The 24431-nt window shown below is 48.7% G+C and overlaps 1 protein-coding gene across 1 annotated transcript in view; it reads right to left on the reverse strand.

The window, feature by feature from the left end:
* The window catches only part of PRKG1 (protein kinase, cGMP-dependent, type I), a 315753-nt gene that overhangs the window by 18520 nt on the left and 272802 nt on the right, over positions 1 to 24431 (reverse strand). The window contains exons 9-10 of the mRNA XM_008633292.2: positions 12287 to 12383; positions 1454 to 1593 (exon numbers count right to left, since the gene is read on the reverse strand). Coding sequence (XP_008631514.2) covers positions 1454 to 1593; positions 12287 to 12383 — 237 coding nt within the window. The remainder of the gene's footprint in view (positions 1 to 1453; positions 1594 to 12286; positions 12384 to 24431) is intronic.

Consider the following 24431-nt stretch of genomic DNA (forward strand, 5'->3'; position numbering starts at 1 on the left):
ATGAAGCAGGATTTCACTTATCAGCCTTGAGCATCAGTGGCTCCGTGAAGAAATGTTTGGAGGCTCAGGTTTTATTTGGAGTGGGCATTTCTGGGAATGGTGGCTTGGCTGGCCCTGCACTTCCCCTCTCATCCCAAAACAGCTCAGCCATCCAAAAATCCAGAGGCTGGAATAGCCCACAGGGAATGTTTGGCTCCGTCCTGGGTAACAAGGAATGTTTATGGATCCAGCAGCACATCCTGAAGGGAATGGCAGCAGGGCAGGGTCTGGCTCCAGCTGTCACCCATGAATCAGAGGAGAAGCCATGGGCTCCAGGGGAATCCCAGGGATCAAGAAAGGAAACACCCCCTGAGTGCCCCGGCCTGGCCACACGCTTCCCTCGGGATTCATCCCAGGGGTTTGGTTTCAGCCCGGGTTTGTTTGTGTCTCCTGAGCAATTTCTGGGAGTGGGGCTCATCTTCTATGGCAAAAAAAGTTTTCCAGGCATCTGTGAGGGTGGGATGAGGCAGCTTTGGCTTGGATGCCCTTCCCAGAGATCCTCAGCACCCACTGCTCCATCCTGAGCTGCAGCATCCTCTGTCCTCACAGCCCCTGAAAAGCCAGGGAATGTTGTTATTAGGGTGGAAACAACCAAAACTGCCTGGCACTCCCTTATATTCCCTGGAGATGTGTTAGGTTTGGGGCAGGGAGGTGGTTTTAGTGTGTTTGCCTGTGAGGAGTCCAGGGATGCTGAACTGGATTTGTCAAATATTCCCTAAAGAGAAATGCTGGACACAGCTGCTCTTCTTACAGCACTGTGTGATTTCCAAGGATGAAGCTCTGCCTTCCAGCTTCTCGTAGTGGGAAGGAAAACTCAGAAACTGGGAAGGGAAAGGAAGATTAACCTTGAGCAGGGGCAAAGTCAAGCCATGGTAAATATATACCTATTTCCATATATATGTATAAATTCTTGATGGTGACTCCAGTGCCTAAAGGGGCTCCAGGAAAGCCGGAGAGGAACCTGGGACAAGGCATGGAGGGACAGGACACAGGGAATGGCTTCCCAGTGCCAGAGGGCAGGGATGGATGGGATATTGGGAAGGAATTGTTCCCTGGCAGGGTGGGCAGGCCCTGGCACAGGGTGCCCAGAGCAGCTGGGGCTGCCCCTGGATCCCTGGCAGTGTCCAAGGCCAGGCTGGACATTGGGGCTTGGAGCAGCCTGGGACAGTGGAAGGTGTCCCTGCCCATGGCAGGGGTGGCACTGGATGGGCTTTGAGGTCCTTCCAACCCAAACCATGCTGTGATTCCACATGGAGCATCTGGCAGCACCAGTGAGCTCTGCCCAGCACGTCCCTCCTGCTCCACATTCCCTTCTTGCAGGAGTGGAGCTGAAGGCTTTTCCGTGCTGGCTGGCTGATCCCTGTGTGGATGCCTGGAATGCTGAGGGCTCAGGGCCCAGGGCAGGGGGCAGTACCTGACGATGAAGTCGGAGTGGGCGCTCTGCATGATCTGCTTCTCGGAGCGGATGTGCTCCTGCTGCCGCGTGTCCACGATGTGCCGCTTCTTCAGGATCTTCATGGCGAACGTCTTGGCCTCCTCGCTCTTCAGCTGCACCTGGGCACGGCACCACAGGCCGGGGTTATCCACAGGGCATGGCCCCCTAGACAGCCCAGCTGGAATGCCAACTCCCTGCTGGGAATCCCACCTCCCTGAGATCCCACCTCCCTGAGATCCCACCTCCCTGAGATCCCACCTTCCTCCCTGCAATCCCACCTCCCTGAGATCCCACCTCCCTGAGATCCCACCTTCCTCCCTGCAATCCCACCTCCCTGCCTGCAGTCCCACCTCCCTGAGATCCCATCTTCCTCCCTGCAATTCCACCTCCCTCCCTTCCAGGAATTCCTCCCACCTCTCCACTCACGATCCGGCTTTTTAACTACATGGCTTACTGCTAAAAAAGCCAATTCTAAACACCACAATTTTTAGGGAAAAGTCAGCTGTGGGTGTGGCTCTCAGCTCAGGAGATGTTGCTCCTTGACATCCAGCTTCCACAACCCCATTTCCTCCAGCTCACCCCAGCTGGCTCTGGCTGGGAATGGCAGCAGCACTGCCTGCTCACGGCTTTGCTTTTCACCTTAAGCCTCTGCCCCCTATTTTTACCCTGGTGCCCTGAGCTGAGGCTGACAGGAGTTGTTTGCTTGCTCTAGGGGTAACCCTGGCAACTTCTGAACCCTGAGCCACCCCGAGGGACAGGTCCCTGTCCCAAAGCCAGCTTGGAAGGCAGCTAAGCCACCCTTCCCATCCTGGCCAGCCCTCTCAAAGGAACCCCGGTGCTGACCTCCCAGGCTTCCAACTCTGCTGAATTCCCCCGGCAGCTGCTCCCAACAATATTGCACTGAGGTGCTTTCCCTCCTTTAGAGCACGAGGTGCCATCTGGCAACTTCTGTTTTGGTGTCCTTGTAGGAATTTGGCTCCTGCCAGCAGGGAAGCAGCTTGGCTGTCACTGACCCCATCAGAAACTCTTTAGGGTTGGGAAGCAACATTCAGCAGTCAGGCTTTATTGAATGCAAGATCTGCTTTTGTATTGTTTTGGTGCCAGGAATGTGGGTTTGTGTGAGCCGTGGCACCTTGGTAGGACCATGGAATGTGCTGAGTTGGAAGAGCCCCACCAGGATGAGCCAGGCCAGCTCCTGGCCCTGCACAGACACCTCAGTAATCCCACCATGTTCCCGAGAGTGTCATCCAAACTTTGCCCCGGGGCTTTTCCCAGGCCACACCCCATGACCTCGAACAGTTTCTTGTCCACCTGCTTTGTTCTGTCGTGGTTCTGGGGTCAGGGGACACCAAGAGGGATGAGATCCTCAGGAGGGATGGGATCCCCAGGGGTCAGGGAACACCAGGAGAGATGGGATCCCCAGGAGGGATGGGACCAGGGGTCAAGGAACACTAGGAGGAATGGGATCCTCAGGAGGGATGGGATCCCCAGGGGTCAGGGAACACCAGGAGGGATGGGATCCCCAGCATCCCCAGAAATCAATCTGGGAGCCTCAAGTCCACAAGGACACCCAGACCTAAAGCAAATCAATCCCAAAAGTCTAGTCCTCAGCTGGCAAAGAGGTTTCCAACACCACCACCACAATGATTTACAGTCGAACAAATGAGAGGCCGCCCATCTGTGGCCAAACTCTTTCAATATCTGTAACATAGATATCAGTCAGATTTGGGGCTTCTTATTCCCCACAGCCCCGAGCATTTCCAAGCCCACATAAAACTTCGGTGTTTCCAAAGCTCCAGTCCTGATTTGCACACTGAGATTCACCCTCCTCATTATTATCTTTGCTGGAAGTCTGTGTTTGCCGTTTTATTTTTGGACAAATGCACCCAAACAATCCCCGGAAAGTAAAGCAGAATGTTTTTCCCTATCCACGCTGCCCCATTATTTCTTATCCTGGTTTGACCACAGCTCAGAGCACAAGGAAATCCTGCATTTTTGGCCACCTAAATGTGATAAAAAGCACTTTTGGGTTGGGGTTAGGGCTTGGTTTCTTTCATTTTGAAGGTCTCATTTTCAATAAATGGCTTCGGTTTAACTGTTTGCATGAAATTTTGGATATTATCCCATCTGAATCAAGCCAGGGGAGCAGGGAGGTGTCACGCAGAGAGCTGACGAAAATCACGGTGAAATCTGGGCTGAGCAGAATTTACCAAAACTTGAAAAAAAGAAATAATTAAAATTTGGTAGGACTAAGCATAAACCCATGGAGAACTTATCCCTCTTCCTTTTGGTGGGAATCCAGATTTCTTGGCTTCCCACTGGACCTGTCCATGTGGTGATGGACAAGCACCAGCAGCTGCCCCCCGAATTACTTCACACCAAAGCCTTTGGAAATCCCCATCAGATTTTCCAGATCTGGTCTCTTTCAGCCTGGATTTTTTTAATGTAAGCATGTCCACACAAAAAATAATGCAGGAAGCAGCTCCAAGCAGCAAAATTGATCATTTCTTGGTTGATTTGGGCATCAAACAATAATAAAAAAAAATCAATATTTTAAAAATATTTATTTCTATTTATTTATTTCTATTTAGTTTTAATATTTAATTAATATTTAGCACTCTAAATTCACTTGAGATTCCGATTTTCTTCATGTTAATCTGTACCAGGCATGGGTGTGAAAATAAACCCACCAACCTGGTGGAGACTCAGGAGAATAAATCCCAATATTGCAGAACAAAGGGTCCAAGAATAAATCCCAGCTTGTCCCCTGATTTAATACCACAGGTTTTGACCACCTCATTTGACCACCTGATTTTTGTATCTCTCACGAAAAAGGCTATTTAAAAAAAAATTTTATTCCTCTTTTTGTCAGGGATGGAGAGCCTGGGGAAGTCACCTACTTTCCTACACTTCCAAATAAGTCGAGGGAAGGAAATTTCCAAGAGGAAGTAGAAGGCAGGGGCTTCATTTGGTGGTTGAGGATGTTCTCACTGCTGCGAATATTAACTCTAGATCAATCAGGCAGCCGCAATCAGCTCAGGCAAGGCTTGCACTGGAGAATTTAGATCTGTTTTCCACTCCCAGTGCTTCAGAAGGCAGAGGATTTGTTGGAATTTGAAACCACAGAGGGAATAATTTGCATTAAAAGAGCTGATGCACCAGAGCTGTCCAGGTACAGAATCCAAGGGGTAATTTTTGGATCACCTGGAAAATGAGCCCTGGAGGCTCTTCCTCCTTTTCCAGCCTGCCTGAGTCCTCTCCTTGCTCTGGTTTCTGCCAAATGAGGTGACTTTGAGGACTGTTTTTATGGGGATTCCAGGTCATTTCAATTATTCCTACAAACATTATTTTTACGTCTTAAACTTACATTCATTAATACAAAGCCACCCCCATGTCCAATCCCAATCTCATTCCAAGAGTTGAAAAAAAATGGTAGGAGTCATCTGGATTTTTAAATTTAAAAGACACCCAACAGGATTAATCCTTAGAAGATGAGAAAGGGCTGCTAAGGACACCCTGTCCTTCAATCCTGGAGGGAAAACCAGCCCAGGGAGCCACAGGGACTTTGGGTTTGGGCTCAGAAGGTGGAAGAAAAATGGAATAATAAATGGTTTTATTTTGCCTAAAGCTATAAAATGGATCCAAAAGATATGTTGCATATATATGTGCACAGCTAATATAAATATGGAATATATACACATATAGATCCAGTGGGAGGGCGTGGAATGGGATGGGCTTTAAGGTCCCTTCCAACCCAAACCAGTCTGGAATTCTATAGACAAAGAAAGGCAGGGGAAAAGGAGAGATCCAACCTCTCTGGGTTTTCCATGTCCTTGTTTTGTAGGATCACAGCTGGCTCGTCCTGTTGGAAGCACTCCAAAATCCTTCCTTTGCTCCATGTTTTTAAACTCCTGCAATTTCCAGGACACACAGAACGCTCCAGGCTTGATTTCTGTCTGGGTTTTAAGCTATACAGAAATAAATACGGTTTTACACCTTGGTGCTTTTTCAAGCTGGCTGGGAAAATGGGGATGGATGAGACAAAATACAGAGCTCAATGGAAAAAAGGGAAAAAAGGGAAAAAAGAGCTGTGTGTTTCTTATCCTTCCTCCTTCCCTGCCTGTATTCCTGTAAATCAGCCCTCTGTGTGTTATACACATTCTGCAACTCCAGCAATTCCCGTGCTGATCCAACCCCAGCCGACCTTGGGAAACTGGAAATATTAATAAATATTTACCAGGATGCAGAATAAGCCCCCAAAGAAGAATTTATTTCCTTGAAGAACAGCGAGGTGACTGAACATTCCGGGATACTTCCAAGGGATGAAGTGCCACGACAAGGGGGAATGGCTTCCCAGTGCCAGAGGGCAGTGATGGATGGGATATTGGGAAGGAATTGTTCCCTGGGAGGGTGGGCAGGCCCTGGCACAGGGTGCCCAGAGCAGCTGGGGCTGCCCCTGGATCCCTGGCAGTGCCCAAGGCCAGGCTGGACATTGGGGCTTGGAGCAGCCTGGGACAGTGGAAGGTGTCCCTGCCCATGGCAGGGGTGGCACTGGATGGGCTTTGAGGAGTCCACTCCCCACAAGTTCCCTGTGTGTCCCTCTGAGCCACCCACTGCAGGCACAGGGACACCTCCACAACAACAAAGATGATTTTCCAAGGGGGGTTTTGCTTCCTGGGGAATTCTTCCAAGAGAAAGGAGCCAGAAATCCATGCTCTGGTGAAACGAGGGTATTTCCCAATCACATTAAATAAGAACTGACTCAACAGCAGCGCTTGGGAGCTGAACTCCAAGTGCTCCAGCTTGCTGGGCATTCCCAAGCTTCATTTTCCCTGTTTCCCAGCTCAGTCTGGTGGGACCAACAAAAATAGCAGCAGCTGTTGCTGAGAGCAGCGTTTGCAAGCTGAGCTCTGCTGATCCCGACAGCTGAACTGCTGCACTCACAGAGCAGGGACTGCTCCTGCCCCAGCGAGAGGGGACAGCCTGCTTTGCCTTCAGAATGGATTCCCCTTCTCTCAGGATGGAAGAGAATTCCCCATAATCAGCTGGGGAGGGTCGGGCTCTGCTGCCAGGGAACAGGGACAGGACAAGGGGAGGCTCAGCTTGGACAGACGCAGGAAATTATAAAACGTGGAAAGGGTGCTCAGGCCTTGGCAGGGGCTGCCCAGGGAGCTTTGGAGTGCCCATGCCTGGAGGTGTCCAAGGAAGGGCTGGAGGTGGCACTCAGTGCTCTGGGCTGGGGACAAGGTGGGCATCGGGCACAGCCTGGACTCCATGGGCTGGGAGGGCTTTTCCAACCCCAATTACCCATGATTAGGTTTTTAGGAGACTTTCCACATCTCTTTAAGGCCAGAGTCAGCCTCTCTCCTGACCTAAGAGAGAAATGATAATCTGCATATCTAAATTAGATTCCCACTCCCCACCTCAAGTCCAACATTACTTTAGGGTTGGCTACAGAACAGGCTGTGCTGGGTTAGGCCAGAAAATAAGTCAAGACTTAAATAAACCCCATGTAAGACATGGCTCAGGGTGTGGCTGCCCCTGGATCCCTGGCAGTGTCCAATGCCAGGTCAGACATTGGGGCTTGGAGCAGCCTGGGACAGTGGAAGGTGTCCCTGCCCATGGCAGGAGTGGCACTGGATGGGCTTTAGTGTCCCTTCCCACCAGAACCATCCTGGGATTCTGGGATTTTATGAGAAGATGGAAAGAAAAGTAATGGAGTAAAAATGAAGATCCAGTGTAGGCTGGATTTGGAAGGATGAATCAAGAATTAATTCCAAGTGGGCAGCAGGATGGAAACTGTCCATGACAGACTCCTTATTTTCTTTGGAAAAGTCCAGATTCCACTGGCTGGGAAAGCGCTAAATTTCCTCTCCCAACTGGAGCACTGTGGGACTCTACAGGAAAATAATTTGCAAAACTGTACACTAACTATACACTAAAAAAGGCAAACTTAACAATTTTTAATCAAATACTCAACTGTGCTAAACGCCTTTAATTCCACAACCTGATCCCTACACTGAAAACTGATTTTTGTTGCTTGACAACAAACACAGCCAAGTTTTTGATAAGGAAAGGGCAAATATTGGGCAAATATATTAAAATAGATTAAAATTTCTGTCTTCCTATAAAGCCCAGAGGTAAATAGGATTTTTCAGAAATGTCTGGAAGCAAAAGGCTAAAAAGCAGTGAGGAATGTCAAGGGTTTCATGCACAAAACCATTCCAAGAAAAAGTAAATTGAGGAAGAAGGATTCTCTGGCTAAAATATGTGGAAAATGGAAAAACTCGCTGCTGTGGGGTCTTGGAAGTATCAAATGGAGCTAAACTCCAATGATCCCATACATAACCCTGCTCTGCTTCCCTGTTTGGATTTGCTGGAAATAGTAAATATATTTTTATGTTTAATTCCTGCCTCCAACCAGAGCTGAAGCCCCTGCCCAACTTTGATGGGCTCCAAACAAATCCCATCATTCCCAGCCTTGGTGGGCTCCAAACAAATCCCATCATTCCCAACTTTGATGGGCTCCAAGCACATCCCATCATTCCCAGCTTTGATGGGCTCCAAACAAATCCCATCATTCCCACCTTTGATGGGCTCCAAGCACATCCCATCATTCCCAGCTTTGATGGGCTCCAAACAAATCCCATCATTCCCAACTTTGATGGGCTCCAAGCACATCCCATCATTCCCAACTTTGATGGGATCCAAGCACATCCCATCATTTCCAGCTTTGATGGGCTCCAAACACATCCCATCATTCTCAGTTTAGATGGGCTCCAAACACATCCCATCATTCCCAGCCTTGGTGGGCTCCAAACACATCCCATCATTCCAGACTTTGCCAAGACTCTTCCCATGAACAGATAAGGCCCAGGATGGGTTTCCACCTCCAAAGGATGTGTTTAGTTTCAACGGGAATTAAAAATCCAGGGATAATTAAAATGTGGCTCTGCAGTGGCCCAGCCCCTCGTGGCTGTGTGATAATATGAAACATCCTGCACAGGCTGGAGAAGGGAATACGCTGCAAATGTTGGGAAGGGATGGAAAAAAAAGGTCAGCTCATCCCAATCAGAATTTTGCTCAGCTTGGAAGGAGGAATGACATTGTCAGATGAGTTTGGGATTTCCTCAGGTGATCCTGATCTCAAATCCCTCAGTGAAATCCCCAATTCTTCCCCTTGATGGCACCCAAAAGATCCATTCTTTCAAAAGCCAAAGAATTCACAGAATCCCAGGATCCCTGAGGCTGGAAAAGCCCTCCCAGCCCATGGAGTCCAGGCTGTGCCCGATGGCCACCTTGTCCCCAGCCCAGAGCACTGAGTGCCACCTCCAGCCCTTCCTTGGACACCTCCAGGCATGGGGACTCCAAAGCTCCCTGGGCAGCCCCTGCCAAGGCCTGAGCACCCTTTCCATGGAGAAGGAGGGATATTGCTGTCCAAGCTGAGCCTCCCCTGGCCCAGCCTGAGGCAATTCCTGACAATTAAACCCAAAAAATCAGGAGATTTCCAAGAGAAAAATGATCTTTTTGCAATAGCTGGGACAAACAGCTCGCTTGGGAATTGGAAATCGGACACAGCTGGAAATTTCCACCAATAAATATCTCGATTCTGCATCTGTCAGGCTATCAGAAGACAATTGCAGCAGTTTTTGCCTCGTTATCTAATTAATTCACTAATGGCTTTGTTTATAAAACAGCCTGGAGGCTGGAAGAGATTTAATTGCACTTCAGAACAGGGGCCAGATTCTCTTTAAACATAAATAAAGGCAAAAAATTCCGCTGTGTCCACTTTGTCCAGAGCCCATAAAACACGGCTCGAACGTTTTACGTGCATGTTTTCATTTGTGTCTTTATTAAATCTCCACATGGCAAAGGAATTTTGCTTTTTGGGGCCACCCCCAAGCCAGAAGGAGTGCAGAAGGCAAGGAGCTGATTTTTAGTCTCCCTGTGCTCAGCCTTCACCTACAGGAACTGATTTCACGGAAAAATGACTCCAATCCTGGATATTCAGCTACTCCAATGTATTTATTGTGGAGCTGTCAAAAATAATCTTGATTTAAACCCGGAAGAACTGACCTGGGGCAGATGATCAGGAGCACAGGACTTGAGTGAAAAGGAAATTAAAGAACAAAGCCAAGAGCAATTAAGGCCAGCAGAGATGATTTCTGAGGGCTGGGGACAGCTGCTCTCCGTCCCTGTCCCCTGTCACATGAAGTGACATTCCCTATCCCGGTGGCACTTGAAATTCCTATCTTCCTAATGTTAACCCTGGATCCCAGTGCAGAAGATGCTCAGCTGACACCAAGCACGGAGGCTGAGCTGTAAAAAGGAGTGGATGCATCCCAAAAAGTCCGCTCCCGCTGTTTGCTGTGGTTTCTCCAGCCCTGGATGGTTTATCCCTCAAGAAAAACCTGGATAAAAGTCGATTCTGTAGCCCAGTTTAGGATGAAGAGGAGCATCCATAAGGATGTTGGAAGAGGCACCGGGGAGCCACCGAAAACCCGAAAAACAACACGAATTCCAATGCTTTGGACTTTATTCCTGAGATACAGAAAACAAACTGCCTGGAAAAGCGAGACAAAAAGGGATTTCCACGTGAACCATCCGTGGGATTGAAACTAATTTATATTTTAGGCTGTCTGACCCAAAAACCACATCCCTGTGCATGGATGCATGGAAAGGGTGACCTCTCCATGCCACCAGCATTCCCAGAGGTGTCTGGAAAACCACATCCAATGGCAATGTTATTCCTTCTTGGCCAATCCCAACCCCAGACACTCCAGTTTCCCCCCAGCCACCACCAGTTGCCCTCTCCAGCAGTGACATCCTGGGACTTCATGCCCAAAGCTCTAAAATTCCTTTTCCTTGCCATGTCCTTCACTTCCTTGATCCCTTTTACTCCTGGAAAGCACAAAAACTGCGAATGTTTTCCAGGAACATTCCTGCACTTCCATATGCAGGCAATAAAAGAGCCGAGTCCTCCAATATATTTTATAATTTTAGCCCTGAATAATAAACCATATTTTTCATGGAGGAGGTGGAAGCATCAGGCAGCAATTCCAAGCTCTGTGTTGACAAAAGGAATATTTTCTTTGCTTTGTAACAAAATTTTAAAGAAAAACAACAAAATCTGGTGTGTTGGGCCACACTTGTAAATGTGTTTTATCTGTGTGAGATTCAGTGTCAGTTAAGAACCACAGAAAATGAACTTATCCAGCATTTTCCTGCTCAGGAGAGGGGCACCCACCCCCCTGAAGAAAACCTCCAGGAATGTTTTTCCCACCTCAAGTGGCTCCAGGGCTTCTTGGAGGCTTCTGAGATGTGAACATCGGCTCAGAATGGATTATTTCTCCTTGAGCTGACACCTCGAAGGGACAGAGCAGCTCCTGCTCTTCCTCTCGGCTGGCCCAGGGTCACGCAACACCAGGGTGGAGTTTCTGTCACCTTAAAGCTGCCACAGGCAGAGGCCAGGCTGTGGTTTGAGACTCCCACCAGCAAACCCTCACGGAGACAAACCTGTGCACCTGCCCTGGAACACGCTGAGGTGTCAAAACGCTTAAAAATGAAGCCAAAACCTTCCCAAGGCTCAAACCAAGCCCCAAACTGGGGGGTCCCTCACTCCAGGGTAGAGAAGCCAGTGGTGATGTTAATTTAGGAGACAAATCTCTGGTCAGGAGAGGATGGAGGGACTTCAAAAGAGAGGTTGAGCACAAGCTCCTGCTCTAAAGAATCCATAGCAATGACTGCAGCAGGAGCAGGGAAAGGACCTCCTTCCCATCAGCGAGGGAATCCTTCCCAGGCTGTTGGTGAACAACAGCTGAAGAGCAAACAAACTAACAATAAATGAAACCCCCAGCCCCAGGAAGGATCAGCGTTCTCACAGTTGCTCCCTCCTCCACAGGATTTCACATCCGTACAGGAAAAGCCAGAAACAAACCACAGGGAAGAGCAGGTTGAGCTTTGCACACCAGATTTACTCCTTACATCACAAATACTCACCAGAACACCTCGTCTTGCCCATTTTCCAACCCCCAGCTGCCCTTGGCTCCTGCAGGGTCATGGGGTGGAGACTTCCCTGAGGTTTTGTGGTGGCAACAGTAACTGTTCCCACTCTGCCCAGGCTCGCAGGAGTTCCTAACATAGCGCACGAGTGTCCGGTGTCCGGAGCTCCTCCGTGGTGTAACCGAATTCCCCCTTCCTACTCCAAGTTCTTGTGTTCTCATGGTGTTACAAAGGGGTCACCCCCCTCTCAGGCTCTGCTTTAAAGGAGACCACAGAGCTCCAAAGCCAAGCAGAGCCGAAAGCAGGCTCGGATTTTGTCTTTTCTCTACAATTCTGCGCAAAAAAAGAAGTCCCTCTTTGGGATGTATTGTCATGGGTCAGGTGCTGAATGTTCAGCTTTGAGGATGACCAAGTGAAACCACTCTAGGCTTGAATAAAAAATGTGTAGGAAAGGCTTTCTACTGTCACTCTGGATTTGGTTTAGTAAGATTTTAGGTTGCTTTTCCAATCCCAGCACTCACCAGCCATGCAGCTCTCCAGGTTGTCTCTAAAAGGCCATAAATCAATGCCATAAACCACTTAAGAGAGAGGAGATGTGTGCTCCTCTCAGGGCATAAATCCTTCTTGGCTACTGCAAAGCATTTACTGGTACCTTTTTTATGTCTCAGGAAGTGTAAATCAGCTTTCTTCGCTATCTAATCCCACCAGATCACTTTTCTTGGGGTTACTGAGGTGTAATACCACAGAAAATGAAGCCTTTAACACAGCACTTGTTTTAGGACGTCACACAAAGAAGAAGAGGTCACCTACCAGCTCCACTCTCCCGAACCCTCCGACTCCCAGGGTGTCGATGATGTTGAAATCCGACAGTTTCAGGTTGGCAAAGAAGGCAGCTTCGGCTTCGTATCTGGAGGTTTTGAGGCGAAAAAATGGAAATTTCTTAGAGGTGCAAACCTGAGCAGTGCGCGCCGCCGCCCCCGAGCTGCGGGAGCCTGGCCCAGCCTTTACCTGCTGCACTTCCATCTCAGCTCTCAAAATGTGCTTTTAGCTCAGCATTCTGCTGCTCCCAATCCCAGCACAGCTCCAGTTTTCCAAGGGGGAATAGCAAACATCCCTACTGAGGGTGCAAAGCCAACGCCTGGGGCTGCAATCCAGCTCCCAAGGCTACAGCTGGGAATTTTCTATCCATCTTCTCCTGCGTGGGGTTTTTTAAAAAATATTTTGGTGTCTTTAAGGATTTTTGGAAGGTAAAAGTCTCTCCTAGAAGTTTCTCTTATCCACAAGCTGGCAGCAGTTTCTATAAATGTTTATTGGAAGTGGCAGGATCACTAAAGGTCCCTGGAGAGAAATCCCAGGCAGGTTTTATGAAATCAGATCTGATAAACTGCAAATGCCCGAAATGAATTACTTCAGTCACAGATCAACATTCCCAAAAGGATATCTTCTCTTGTTTTCCTCCTCTAAACTCACTCAGAGCAGACATCCCAAGCCAGGAGGTCCCAAAATCCCGATGCTCTCTGTTTTTCCCATGTCCAACCGTCCCACAACACCAAGCCCCTGAGTAAGGAGCACACAAATCCAGCCCAGGCAAGCCTGCCAAAATCAGCTTCCCATGCCTATCCATGACCATGATCCCTCCAAAATAGCTCCTTGTTAAGGTTTAGGGTATTTTTAGAAAGGCTCAGAGGGGAAATGGATGAGCAGGATCCACCCCCTCCATAAAATGTGACATTCGGCTGCCGGAGAGGCCCTGCGCGTGTCCGACCTTTGGCTGCTGGTGACTTTATGGGAATAAAGAGCTGGCTGGATTATGGAGGGAGGCCTGGAAGGTGCAGGGGAAGGTGCTGGATTATGGAGGGAGGCCTGGAAGGTGCAGGGGCAGCTGGCTTGGTGTGCAGGGCTTCATTTTAGCTGGAATAGTTTGCAGTTAATAGATAGAGCAGGATCACTGGGGGCTTCACTCGTGCAGGGTGACAGTAGTGGGAAGAGGAGCCCCCATCCCACTCCCGTACCCACCTGCCCAGCTTTGGGACATTCTCCTCCTGATTATTTCATCAACAGCATGAACTGATTTATTGGCAGATTCCTTTCAAACCACCTCCTCTGCTCTATTTAAAACCTCAACGACAATGGGGGAGAAAGAGCAAAACTGCGTCATTTTCCAAGTGGAAAGGGAAAACTCCAAATAGGAATCTGGCAGTGTGAGAGGTGTCACATCATGAAGCCCCAAGTCTGAGGCAATAAAGCACAATTTTCTCTCAGGGGGTGCTGTCAACAGATGACTTCAGCTCTGCTGTATTTTTTATGCTGTCACCAGATCCCATGGGTGACCTTGCTCCTGATGCACCCGACTTTGGAACTCAATCAGCACGGAGCCCGCTGGGAACTTGGGATAACCTTGCGTGCCACAGCTGCTCATTGATCCCTCTGTGCTCATCACGAGGTGAGCGCTGAGCTGGCGCTAAAAAAGGATTTAAATGTCCCCATTCACAGCACGGCAGAGCCATCATTTCGGGGGTGACAGAGCAGGGAGTGCTTCTCAGTTCATGATGAATGTACAGAGCAGTTAAATACATTGAATGATTTCTAATTGCCAGGAAGATGAAATCCCAGCCTGGAAAATTCCCTGCCAACACACAAACAGATGGAATTTCAGAGCCAGGGTCATACAATGGTTTGGGTTGGAAGGGACCTTCAAGACCATCTGATTTCAACCTCCCTGCCATGGACAGGGACACCTTCCTGGACCAGGAGGCTGAAATCTTCTGGATTTGCGTTGCAACACGATAAAACTGGATTATTTTGCTGAGAAAAATCCTTGCTGCATCCTTGGGATCGCTTTTGGAAATGCCTTGGCTAATTCCCTCTGCCAGACTCCTTGGATGGAGCGAGCACATACAAGTGCAGCAAAGCAGATGGGACACACTGGATGTGTTTCTCTCTAAATACACTGCAACAAGCCTCAAAAACCCAAAAGAAAGGCCAAAAATATGTAGTGAAACCAAACCACGGTAAAATCAGGCAAGCAAGCTCTTCCCGTGCCCACCAACAACAGCCACACTGGAATTCTGTTTTATTCCCAGCTACAAAAGTCCAAGTCCATTTAAACACCAAATTCCTATAAATTAAGTCGTTCTGCATTTCAAACCTGCTAAGCTGGAGGATAAATATCTTCAATAAAAAGGTGAAAATACAAATATTCCCAAGCTAAATCAGAAATCGGGGGTATGATCCTCATCATGAAGTTCAGAATTCCTTCCAAATTCCTGAAGCCGAGCATGCTGCTCCCTGAACGGAAGCTCCCAAGGTTTTGCAGCATGAGCTCCTCACTGGACAGAACAATGGTGAAAAACATGTGTGATGTTTGATTTTATCCCCTCCCAAAGCGAAGAGAGCCTTCCAAGGCACGGGGAGGGCAGTGCCAAGGAACACAGAAGTTGAAATACTAATATTTTTCTGTAGGAAAACATTCAGTTCTGGATCAGAATAAAGAATCTGCGACACTCGGGAATGTTTGGGATATTCACAGGATGGCTCAGGCTGGAAGGGAGCACACCTGGTGGCACCTCCCTGCTCCAGCAGGGCCATCCCGGAGCACAGGCACAGCACTGTGTGCACACAGCTCTGCAACAGCCCCAGGGAGGAGAGCCCAGAGCCTCTGTGGCCAATCTGCTCAAGGAAGCAGTTCCACAGAACAGAGGTGGGATGAGGGTAGGGACAGTTTGACCCCACTTGTTCAGGATGAGGTGGGAATAACTCATCCCTGTGTGGGACAAATCCACCTGTGCCAGGGCAGGGTGCTTTTCTCCACTGTGGAGACGCCACTCATGCCACTCCTCTTTAACCAGAAAGGCAGTTTTATTGTAAATCCCAGCTTTCTGCCAGTGCTTGGAGACTTTCCAAATAATCAAATGCTTTTCTGACTTCTGGAAGAGTTCAAATTCCTGAATTAATGGATGAGAGGTGTGCTGGGCAGACACCTTGGAGGCACAGTCAGTGCCACGCTGGAGCTGTGCAGGCACAAGGCCTGGACTTCCTGCACTGGGATTTCTGGGCTTGTTTGTCTCCAGTTGAATTAGCTGTAATTAAGAAAGAGCCTTTCCCTGGATATTTTGGTAATTGGGCTGCTCATCCCAGGTCAAAATGTCTGGAAAATCATAGCTGGAAGTGCACAGTAAGAAAAGATATGGGGAATGTGTGATCCAAAAGCAAGGAAAAGTCTGTTAATAAAGAGCTTTTAAAATGAAGGCTGAGCTTTTCACAGGAGCCTTGTGGGACACCAGGAATCAACTCCCAGTGTGCTCCTAATGGGACTTTTTGCTTATTGAAGCACGGTTTTGTACCTACTGACAGCAGCCCAAGCCTAGCAGAGCTCACAGCCCACTCCTGCAGCTGACAGCAGGGTGGGACCTCAGAGAGCAGCACGGGCGATGTTCAGGTCTGAGTTAGGCAAGAGCATGCTGCAGAGTCTCCAAGCTCTTCTCCAAGGTTTCCTGGGAATCTGAATGGCAGAAACCTCCTGAAACCTCCTCTGGAAGAGCTGGGGCTTGGGAACACCACTCCTTTCCCCGCCTCCAAATAAACCTCCTGTTCCTGAGGAGCTGCCTGGCCTCAGCCTCCCCTTTGGCAGGGACAGGCACCGTGTACAAGACACCAGAGTAATCAGGGGGCTCAGGAGGAAATTCCATCTTCCAATACCCCAATCCTTTGAAATGGCAGTGCAGGAGCCACAGCCCAAGTGTTTGGACAATGCTTTGCCCCAGGGGAGAGGAAATCCTGTGGCTCCTTGCACTTTTGGAGGTTTCCCCCCATTTAAATGAGCCACTGCCTCCTAGGACAATGATTACTCTGAGAGATATTTCAAGCTTTGCCTCCTAAACCTATGAACAACAACGAAAAAATTGAAATAATCGCGTTACCCGGGCAGCTGATCAACAAGAAGATGTGAGGAGCAAAGGTTTGCAATTACCCAACTGCTCAGCTCAGCTAAAGTAGCTCCTGAATCCCATCCTAAGCGTGTTGGGAAACATCAGACATCTGTTAGCAAACTGTCATCTCCAGAGAAAACTTGGCTCCTCTCCACCTGCAGACTGCCAGCCAGCCAGGAACTGCAACCAAATGGGAATCAACCGCCCTGATCCGAGCAAATGCCACCGGTTTGGGGGGATAAACCCAGAATTTGGGAGCCTTCCCCACTGACAGACACCAGCAGCCTGTTACTTGGTTTTTTGGTCAGCCTGGTCACTACCTCACCCATCACTGAGGAGATGCATTTCTGGAGAAGGAAATACGGAATCTCTGTGAAAACTGGGAAAGGTGGAATGGTGGCACCTGGATGGTGAGATCAGAGCCAGCCTGCAAGGGGACACAGGTGAAATGAGCCTGAGATCCACAGGTGGGGTGGGGAGGGAAATATTTGCCAAAACTAAACCCTACTTAGTGCCCACTAAAAGTCCTCTCCTCATGGTTCTTAAGATACAGCAAGATTCTAAAGGGGTCAGGGAATCATGGAATAGTCTGGCTTGGAAAGGACCTTCATGATCATGTTGTTCCAACCACCTTCCACGTCACCACATTGCTCCCAACCCTTTCTTGAACGCTTCCAAGGATGGGGCAGCCACAATTTGTTTCTTATTAAATGCTGCTTCAGCTGATGGGGCACTTAAAAAAATCTGTGTAGAAGAAAGCAAAAATTCCCCCAAATCCCCAATTCTGTGACTGCTCTTTCTCCCCATCTGACTGTCCGTATTTTGGCTGGGATGAAATGACCCACCTGAGTCTGGTCTATCCATAGGACCTGGCCTGCCTGGTACCCTGAAATCATGGAAAGCTCCCTAGATTGGATTCGTGCTGTTGCGTGAAGAAAGGTGCAATTCCAAAGGGACACAGCTGGAATTCCTGTCACCAGCAGGCTTCAGAGTTGAAAGTGATGTGAGGAAGAGCAGATGCAGCAAATGGTGGCAGGGCTGCCAGGCCTTCCCTTCCCTGCTGGCTCCAATGACTCCCAAAAGCTCAGGATCACGTGTTCCCCAAGGATTTGGGGCAAGGGGGAATCTAGGAATAGGTGAAAGTAAAATCAAAAGCACCTCGTGTGGTGTCCATGAGATGCTGAGCTTCAGCTGTGCTCTGTTTGAGAGGGCTCAGGCAGAGGGACAGCCACAGGACATCAACACAACCAGTGGGATCCAGAGCCTGGGAATGGCTGAAAGCAAATTCCTGGCAGGCACTGAGAGCAAATCCCTATTTCTTCATGGTGTGTGGCCACTCGTCCTCTCAGAGGTCCCATCCCACATGCAAACCCTTATCCAGCATTCCCCACAGGTATCAATCATGGGGTCAGGACTTTTGGGGGGTGATGTTCCTTGACAAACCTTTGCAGCAGGAAAAAATAACCAGGGCATGAACCCAACCTCTGCGGGGAAAGGCCAAACCTGCTCTCCAGACCTCTCCAGGATCTGAGCACTCCCAGGTCTCCACGGATTAGCTGGAAGGGGGGTGTTTGCCCCAAAATTCCCCTCAGGCAGAGCAGGCAGTGAGAGCAGGGAATAACAATGTCCTGGATGTGTGGGAAAGGCCTCTGTGCTCCTTCCTCTGGGCACCACGTGTCCATCTCCCTCCTGATGCACAAATGCACCTGGGAACTTCCCAAAGACCCTTTCAGGAAAAGCTGCCTTGGGAAGGATGATTCTGAGGAAAAGCGCAGCTCTTTGCCTGTTTTCCTGCCCATCACAAATGTGACAGAACAGCTGAATTCATTCCCAGCTCTGTCACATTACTGCCATTTCTGAGCTCGCTCACGAATTCAGATCCCAGAGTTATTCCAGGATATCTCCATCGATAACTCCTGCCTGGGATTAGCCACCCTAATGCCGAGCCAGCCCAGGGAGGGATGGATGTCACCCACAGATCCTGGCTGCTCAGACAGGATTTACCTCCAGAGGAGGATTTGCTGCCCTGCCCCAAGGAAGACCGAGGAGGAGAACATCAAACTCATCTGCTGCTCTCGATGTTTTATAATTGCAAACCCCACTGAAAGAGTGGAAGGATGGATCTGTAGATGGATGTAGGGTGAACATATGGGAATAATAACCCAGGAATTCCTAGGCTAGGATTCCTCAGCCCATCCTTCTGGGGTGGCTTGAACTCCTGATTTAGCTTCTCCTCCCACTGCCTTCCACATCTGACACCTTCAAAAATCCAAACCAGGAGCCTTTTCCTTGGGATTTTTAAAAGCCCTGTTCTGGTGGTGCCGCTGGGTTTGAAGCTGCAGCTGCAGGGACCATTGCATGGAAAAGAAAGGCTGGATTTCTTTTCAAGGCCATATCTTCAGGGCTGGGAATTTCTCTTGGATGCCCCAGCACCTGACATCACAGCCTTTCGCATCAGGAGAAAATTGCACATCCCCTGCTTTAGATTTTCTTACAGCAGTGGAGCTTGGAGTGGCAGCTAAACCAGATATTGAAGCCACGGTGTGGGAACCCAGAGTGCTGAGAATATTTCTCTGCCTGTTTTTAAGGGTTCTTACCCCCCTGAAAAACACTGTTTTAACCTCCAACCTTGGAAAAAATTACCAACGATCAGACAAGAACTAGAAAACACAGTGGTGTGAATTAGGTGATAGACTGCTATGTAAGATTGTCACAGGGTGAAAAATTTTAGAGGTTTTGGGCTTCTCTTTGTAGTAAATAGATAAGAGTAAAAAATATCAAAATGAAGGATTGTTGTTGTTCTCTAAACTTTCTCCCTTCTTCCTTTACTACTCCATATTCTGCAGTAAAAGTAGTTTGGAATGACTGGATGAGGAATTCCGCAGTTCCTGGCCGTGTTACTGAATAATTGGTAGGAAAGTGAAAATAACATACGTTTTTAGTAACTATTGGTTAAATTATCTTTAAAAGGCTGTGCAAATCTTGATAATTAGAGACTTCTCTCCTGCTTTCTGTGCTCTATGCTGTACCTGGGTCACGCTAGTGGCTCTGTTCCTCTGATAAGACTTCAACTATCTGGAAGCACTGAAACTCCAGGAAAAGTCTCGGTTTATCTTTGAAACTCCTTGCAAGGACTTTTAGAAAATTCTCTCCCATCAGGAGGGATTGGATTTATGGCACGGTTCAGTGTCACCATGGCATCTCTAACTTCCTCTGGAAGGGGAGGGAGATCTGAAATTAAAAATACAGGGTTAAAACCCTCACAGGTTCATTTGTCCCCTCCCCTTTTTTAAAAGCAAATCACTTTTCAGTGAGAGCTCAGCATCACAAACATGATACTGTGCTGCTGGAGCAAGCTGAGCTCATCCCGGGTTGGTTCAGTAGTTAAACAAAGAGATTTGTTGGAATTCTGGGGCTTTGAAGACTTGGATGTTGCACAGATCTCACCCAGAATTGTAACTGAACACACTCAAATGCAGCCAAAGCAGCTCAGAAAGTGCTTCTCTTCATCCAGGCTCTTTGAGAAGCCTGGATTTTTTGGAGTGAGTATTGTGGAAGCCCTGAACGTGCCAGGAGATTGGGATACCTCATTAAACACCTTGTGCTGCTGGGTTCAGCGTCTCCCACCCCGCAGTGGGACCTCATCTGGGAGAAAACCCCTTCAGATGCAAATCTCACCCTTTTTCTCCAGATATTCCTGTGGGACCCTCTCCTCTGGTAACACAGGCAGGTGCATCGCTCCCTTTAAAGCCCATGAGAGCCCCCAGGGGTCCGAGCTCCCAAAATCCCAACCCAGCGCCCACGTTGTGGAATTGTCCCTTATGCATCCACACGATGCTGATGTGCCAGGAAAAAGCCACAGTTTTGGTGGGACAGTCAAACACACTGGGATAGAAAATGCCAGGTGATGGGAACTCCGTACAGACCTGAGCCCCAGCGCTCTCAGTAGAGCACAAGGAGGGTTTTTAGGGAACACACTCCCTGGTTTTCTCTGGAAGTCACAGGGAGGTCACCACGGAAATGTGTATTTGTTTTCCAGATGCACGTGTTCCTCCTTGAACTCCTAAGGAAACAGCTCCACGCTTCCCACAGGACTCTCCCCACCTCCTTCTCTGGGAAGTGCTGGATTCAGCTCCGGGTAAAAATGACATTTGTAATATTCCTCATGCCAAAATGTCCTGAAATAGTTCAAACAAGACACCCTACAGAACAGTCTGATTACAACCCCCAGATCTGAATCCATTTTAATTAAAAGGGGCGGAGGGAGGATGTGGAGTATTCCTTCCTCTGGTGGAGTTTCCTGTTCTGTGCAGTGTTAAAGGATATTGCTTAAGGATGGGGGTTGTTCCTTCTCTTTCCCCTCCCTTTCTCCTGGTCTCTTGCTTTAACTCTGGATGATTTTAGCTGGACACCAAAGACATGCCTCATATCACATTCTATCCTGGCCCAGCACAGCCTGGAATTCCAGGCTGAACAAAATCCTAAGGAAGAGCAGAAGACCTCTCACGGCACCTCAAACACTGCACTCGGACCTCGGCAACCTCATTTCATTCCAATGGAAAGAACATCTGCTATAAAATGGAAAAGCATAAGATGTTATTTATCGACAGCCAAGTAATTCATATCAAACCATGGATTCCTGGGGCAAACTGGGGTTTAAACCCCCACACCGAGCAGCTGAATCAGCTGCATTTTGCGGATGGTTGGCACAAAGGCAGTGAAAAAGAAACTTCCCATGGTGGTCTTTAATGCCCCTGAGTAATTTAGAAGGAAAAAAAAAAGAGTATTTTGGTCAGGAAGGAGACTATTCCCTGAATTCCCTCTTTTCTCCTCATTTTTCTCCTCATCCTCCTGGATTCAACAGTTTGGATCTGTAGGCAATAAAATCTCTTTGGAAAATAAGGCATCAAGGGTTTTTCCTTTCGCTTTTCTGACTGACTTCCGAGGCAATACCTACAGATCCCTTGGGGATTTCTTCCTTTGGAAAACACCCAGGAGAACGCATGTGAATACTGTCCAAAACAACAATTGTTCATTAGAATTCCAAATGAACTCTGTGAGGGCAATAAATCCCAGCTACCAAACCGGGTGCCAAGGATTGAACACCACCAAAGGTATTTTAAGGGAAGTTGTTGGGATTCATTGGGGAAGAGCCGTGTCCCACCCTTGGAAAGCCAGACATGATCTCAAGGAAAGCTCAGCCTAACTACAGCCTGAAATTGCTCAAATCACAGTTCTGCTCTACAAAACCTCCCCAGCTAATTGCAAAGTGCTCATTAGATCCCAGCAGCCCCAAAGGGGCTCAGCTGAGCACATCGACACCAAAGAGCCCCTTTGCCTCCAGCCTCCAGGCAGGACCAGCACGGAGGAAGGTCCCCATGGCAACGGCGATGCTCACGTTCAAAGGATTCGGTTGCAGCTTTATCCTCTTCAATTTTTTAAGGAATGTGAGGAACAGATCAATATATTGATGATGTCAGACACATTTACTTGTCCAGTTCACTGTGCTCACCACTTACTGTGCATTTGTTCAAGTCCCGGGGGTTTCAGACAACTTTGTCAGCATTTTGCCCTCAGTTCTTCTTTCCAATGGCCCAAATCCTCTGGGAAAAAATCCCTTGTGAGCTTGGGTTTCCAGCTTGGCAGCTGCTAAGAGGCAGAGATCTACCCTGAGAGAACTCGTGTTCCTTCTCCAAGGGCTGCTGAGCGGCATTTCATGGAATCCCAGAATGGTTTGGAATGGAAGGGACCTCAAAGCCCATCCAGTGCCACCCCCTACCATGGGCAGGGACACCTTCCACTGTCCCAGGCTGCTCCCAGCCCCAATGTCCAGCCTGGCCTTGGACACTGCCAGGGATCCAGGGGCAGTGATAGCCACAGGGCAGATCAGAAAAGGTAAGTCAAGCCCAATTCAAAGTCCTACCCTTGGGAGAACCTCCTTGTAAGAGAAAAAACACGATGTGCTGAGATCTACCACTGCCAGAGAGAGCTTTCATAGAAAAGCACCACTTCAAAAGTCCCAAAAGGGAATTCAAAGAGCAGCTGAAAGAGCTGAGGAGGAGAATGAAATCTCAGCAGTGGCACATGGGGATCTGGGCACAGCAAACACACCCAGTGTGGATCTAGGAGAGGCCAGCAGGAATTTGGAGCAGCTGAGCAGAAGCACAAGCCAGGACATTAAAAGCAAGAGCACCCTTCAAATACGAAGTCGTTTCAAACAAATCAAGAAAGAGGAAAGAAAAAAGAACCAAATCTGGTCCAGTTGAAAGGAAAAACACCATAAAACAGAAAAAAAAAGCAAATAACAACTTCAAAAGGCTTCAAACCAAATAATAAACCCTTCCTGACCACAGCAGCAGCACGAACCTGACCATGGGCTGTAGAGACCCTACAGAGACCCTCTGGAAAGAGCCCACTGAGGAGAACAAAGCCATGTGAGAGAAGCTCAGTGCCCTTTTTACCTCTGGGCTCAACATGGAAGGCCTTGGGGAGACCCTCCCAGCACATCTTCCTTCCCAGGGAAGCTCCAGGGGAACCCCACTGAAGTGTCATGAGGGGACCCACATCGACGGAGGGACCAGATGGGCCTCCCCCAGCACTTCTGTGTGACCTCGAGGATGGAAGTGGCTTTTTGATGGGATCCAGAGCCCTGTAGTCCCCTAAACCCAACATCTGTCCTAACAGAAGCACTTGACACATGGATAAATCTGAGTTCTTTGGGGAAGAGCCAAGGCGCTTCCCGAGCCTACTGGAGCTCTTTGAAGGAGACCCCAGGCATGTGGGGAGGAGAGAGCTGCTGGATGCAGTTGGCTTGGATTTCCTAAAGCCATCTGACAAGGTTTGAAAGGCTCTTACAGAAGTGATATAAGAAGGAAGGTCTGTGCATTGATTAAAACAAAAAAAGTGCAAAATAGGAAATGCAGCGGTCGTTTTCCTAATGGAGGGAGGTCAGCAGCGCTCAGATCCTTCCTGCTCAACATCTTTAGGGATGAACTGGAAAAACAGGGAGAAGAAGTAAAATGACAGCATTGGTCAAGGATATGAAATCACCAAAACCAGCAAACAGAAGCCCAAGGTGAAAAACTGCACAAGGAATTAAAGACACGAAGGGACAAGGTAATGCCTACACTGGAAGTCCTGTAGAAATGCCGTGAGGGGGAAAAAAATCCTGCCTAAGCAGGTGGTGGTGGTCATTCATCCATCTGTACTGCTCTCACCTCAAAAGCTAAGGAGTAAGGTTGGGAAAGGGACGGGGAAGTGATGGATCTGGATGGGATTCTGTGCTAGGGGAAGAGACAACTGGCAGGAGCTGATCAAAGTTGAAAAGGTCAGGGTGTGCCACGGGAAGCAGCTGTGCAGATTCAGGAGGAGAAACCACCAAGGAATGCTCAAATCTATTGACAGCAGGAAGTGCCCGAGTCTCAAATCGCTGGAGACTGGAGGCTCCCAATCAATAAATCAATAAATCAATAATCACCTCTTTGCTCTTCTCCCCCTTCCAGCCACCTGCTGGAGGCCACGGGCAGAGACAGGACCCAGCTGGATGCACTGAGGCACTTCCAACAGATCTGCACAGAACTGGGATAGACTGGGAAACTCAAGGCCCCTCCTTGCAGTGTCTGAAAGCATCAGAGCCCAGAGCTGTGCTTCCCAGGCTGCCCTGGAAGCTGTTCGTGTCTGACATGGTGAGACAGGAGCTGTTCAATCTCACAGCTTGTCCTGACCAGATAAAAGGAAGTTCTTATCAGGCATTTATTTATTTAACACATGGCAGCCAGGGAAAAGCAGAGTTCTCGCTGCTGCGCCGAAATCCACCGCCGGAGAAACTCCCCAGTGCTCTGCCAACACTGGAATATTGTCCTGTGATAATCAGGAAGGGATTAGGAAAACAAGGAGCCAAACAAAGCCCCTAAACTCCCAGGGTTTTTTACCTCAGTGAACTCCTTGCCTGGGAAAGGGATGCAAGCCGGCTCATTTGGGGAATCCAGGCAGCAAACCCTGCACATCCCAGCAGCTCAACGGCATGC

Source organism: Corvus brachyrhynchos, unplaced genomic scaffold (genome assembly GCF_000691975.1).
Source record: "Corvus brachyrhynchos isolate BGI_N302 unplaced genomic scaffold, ASM69197v1 scaffold334, whole genome shotgun sequence".
Lineage (NCBI taxonomy): Eukaryota > Metazoa > Chordata > Aves > Passeriformes > Corvidae > Corvus > Corvus brachyrhynchos.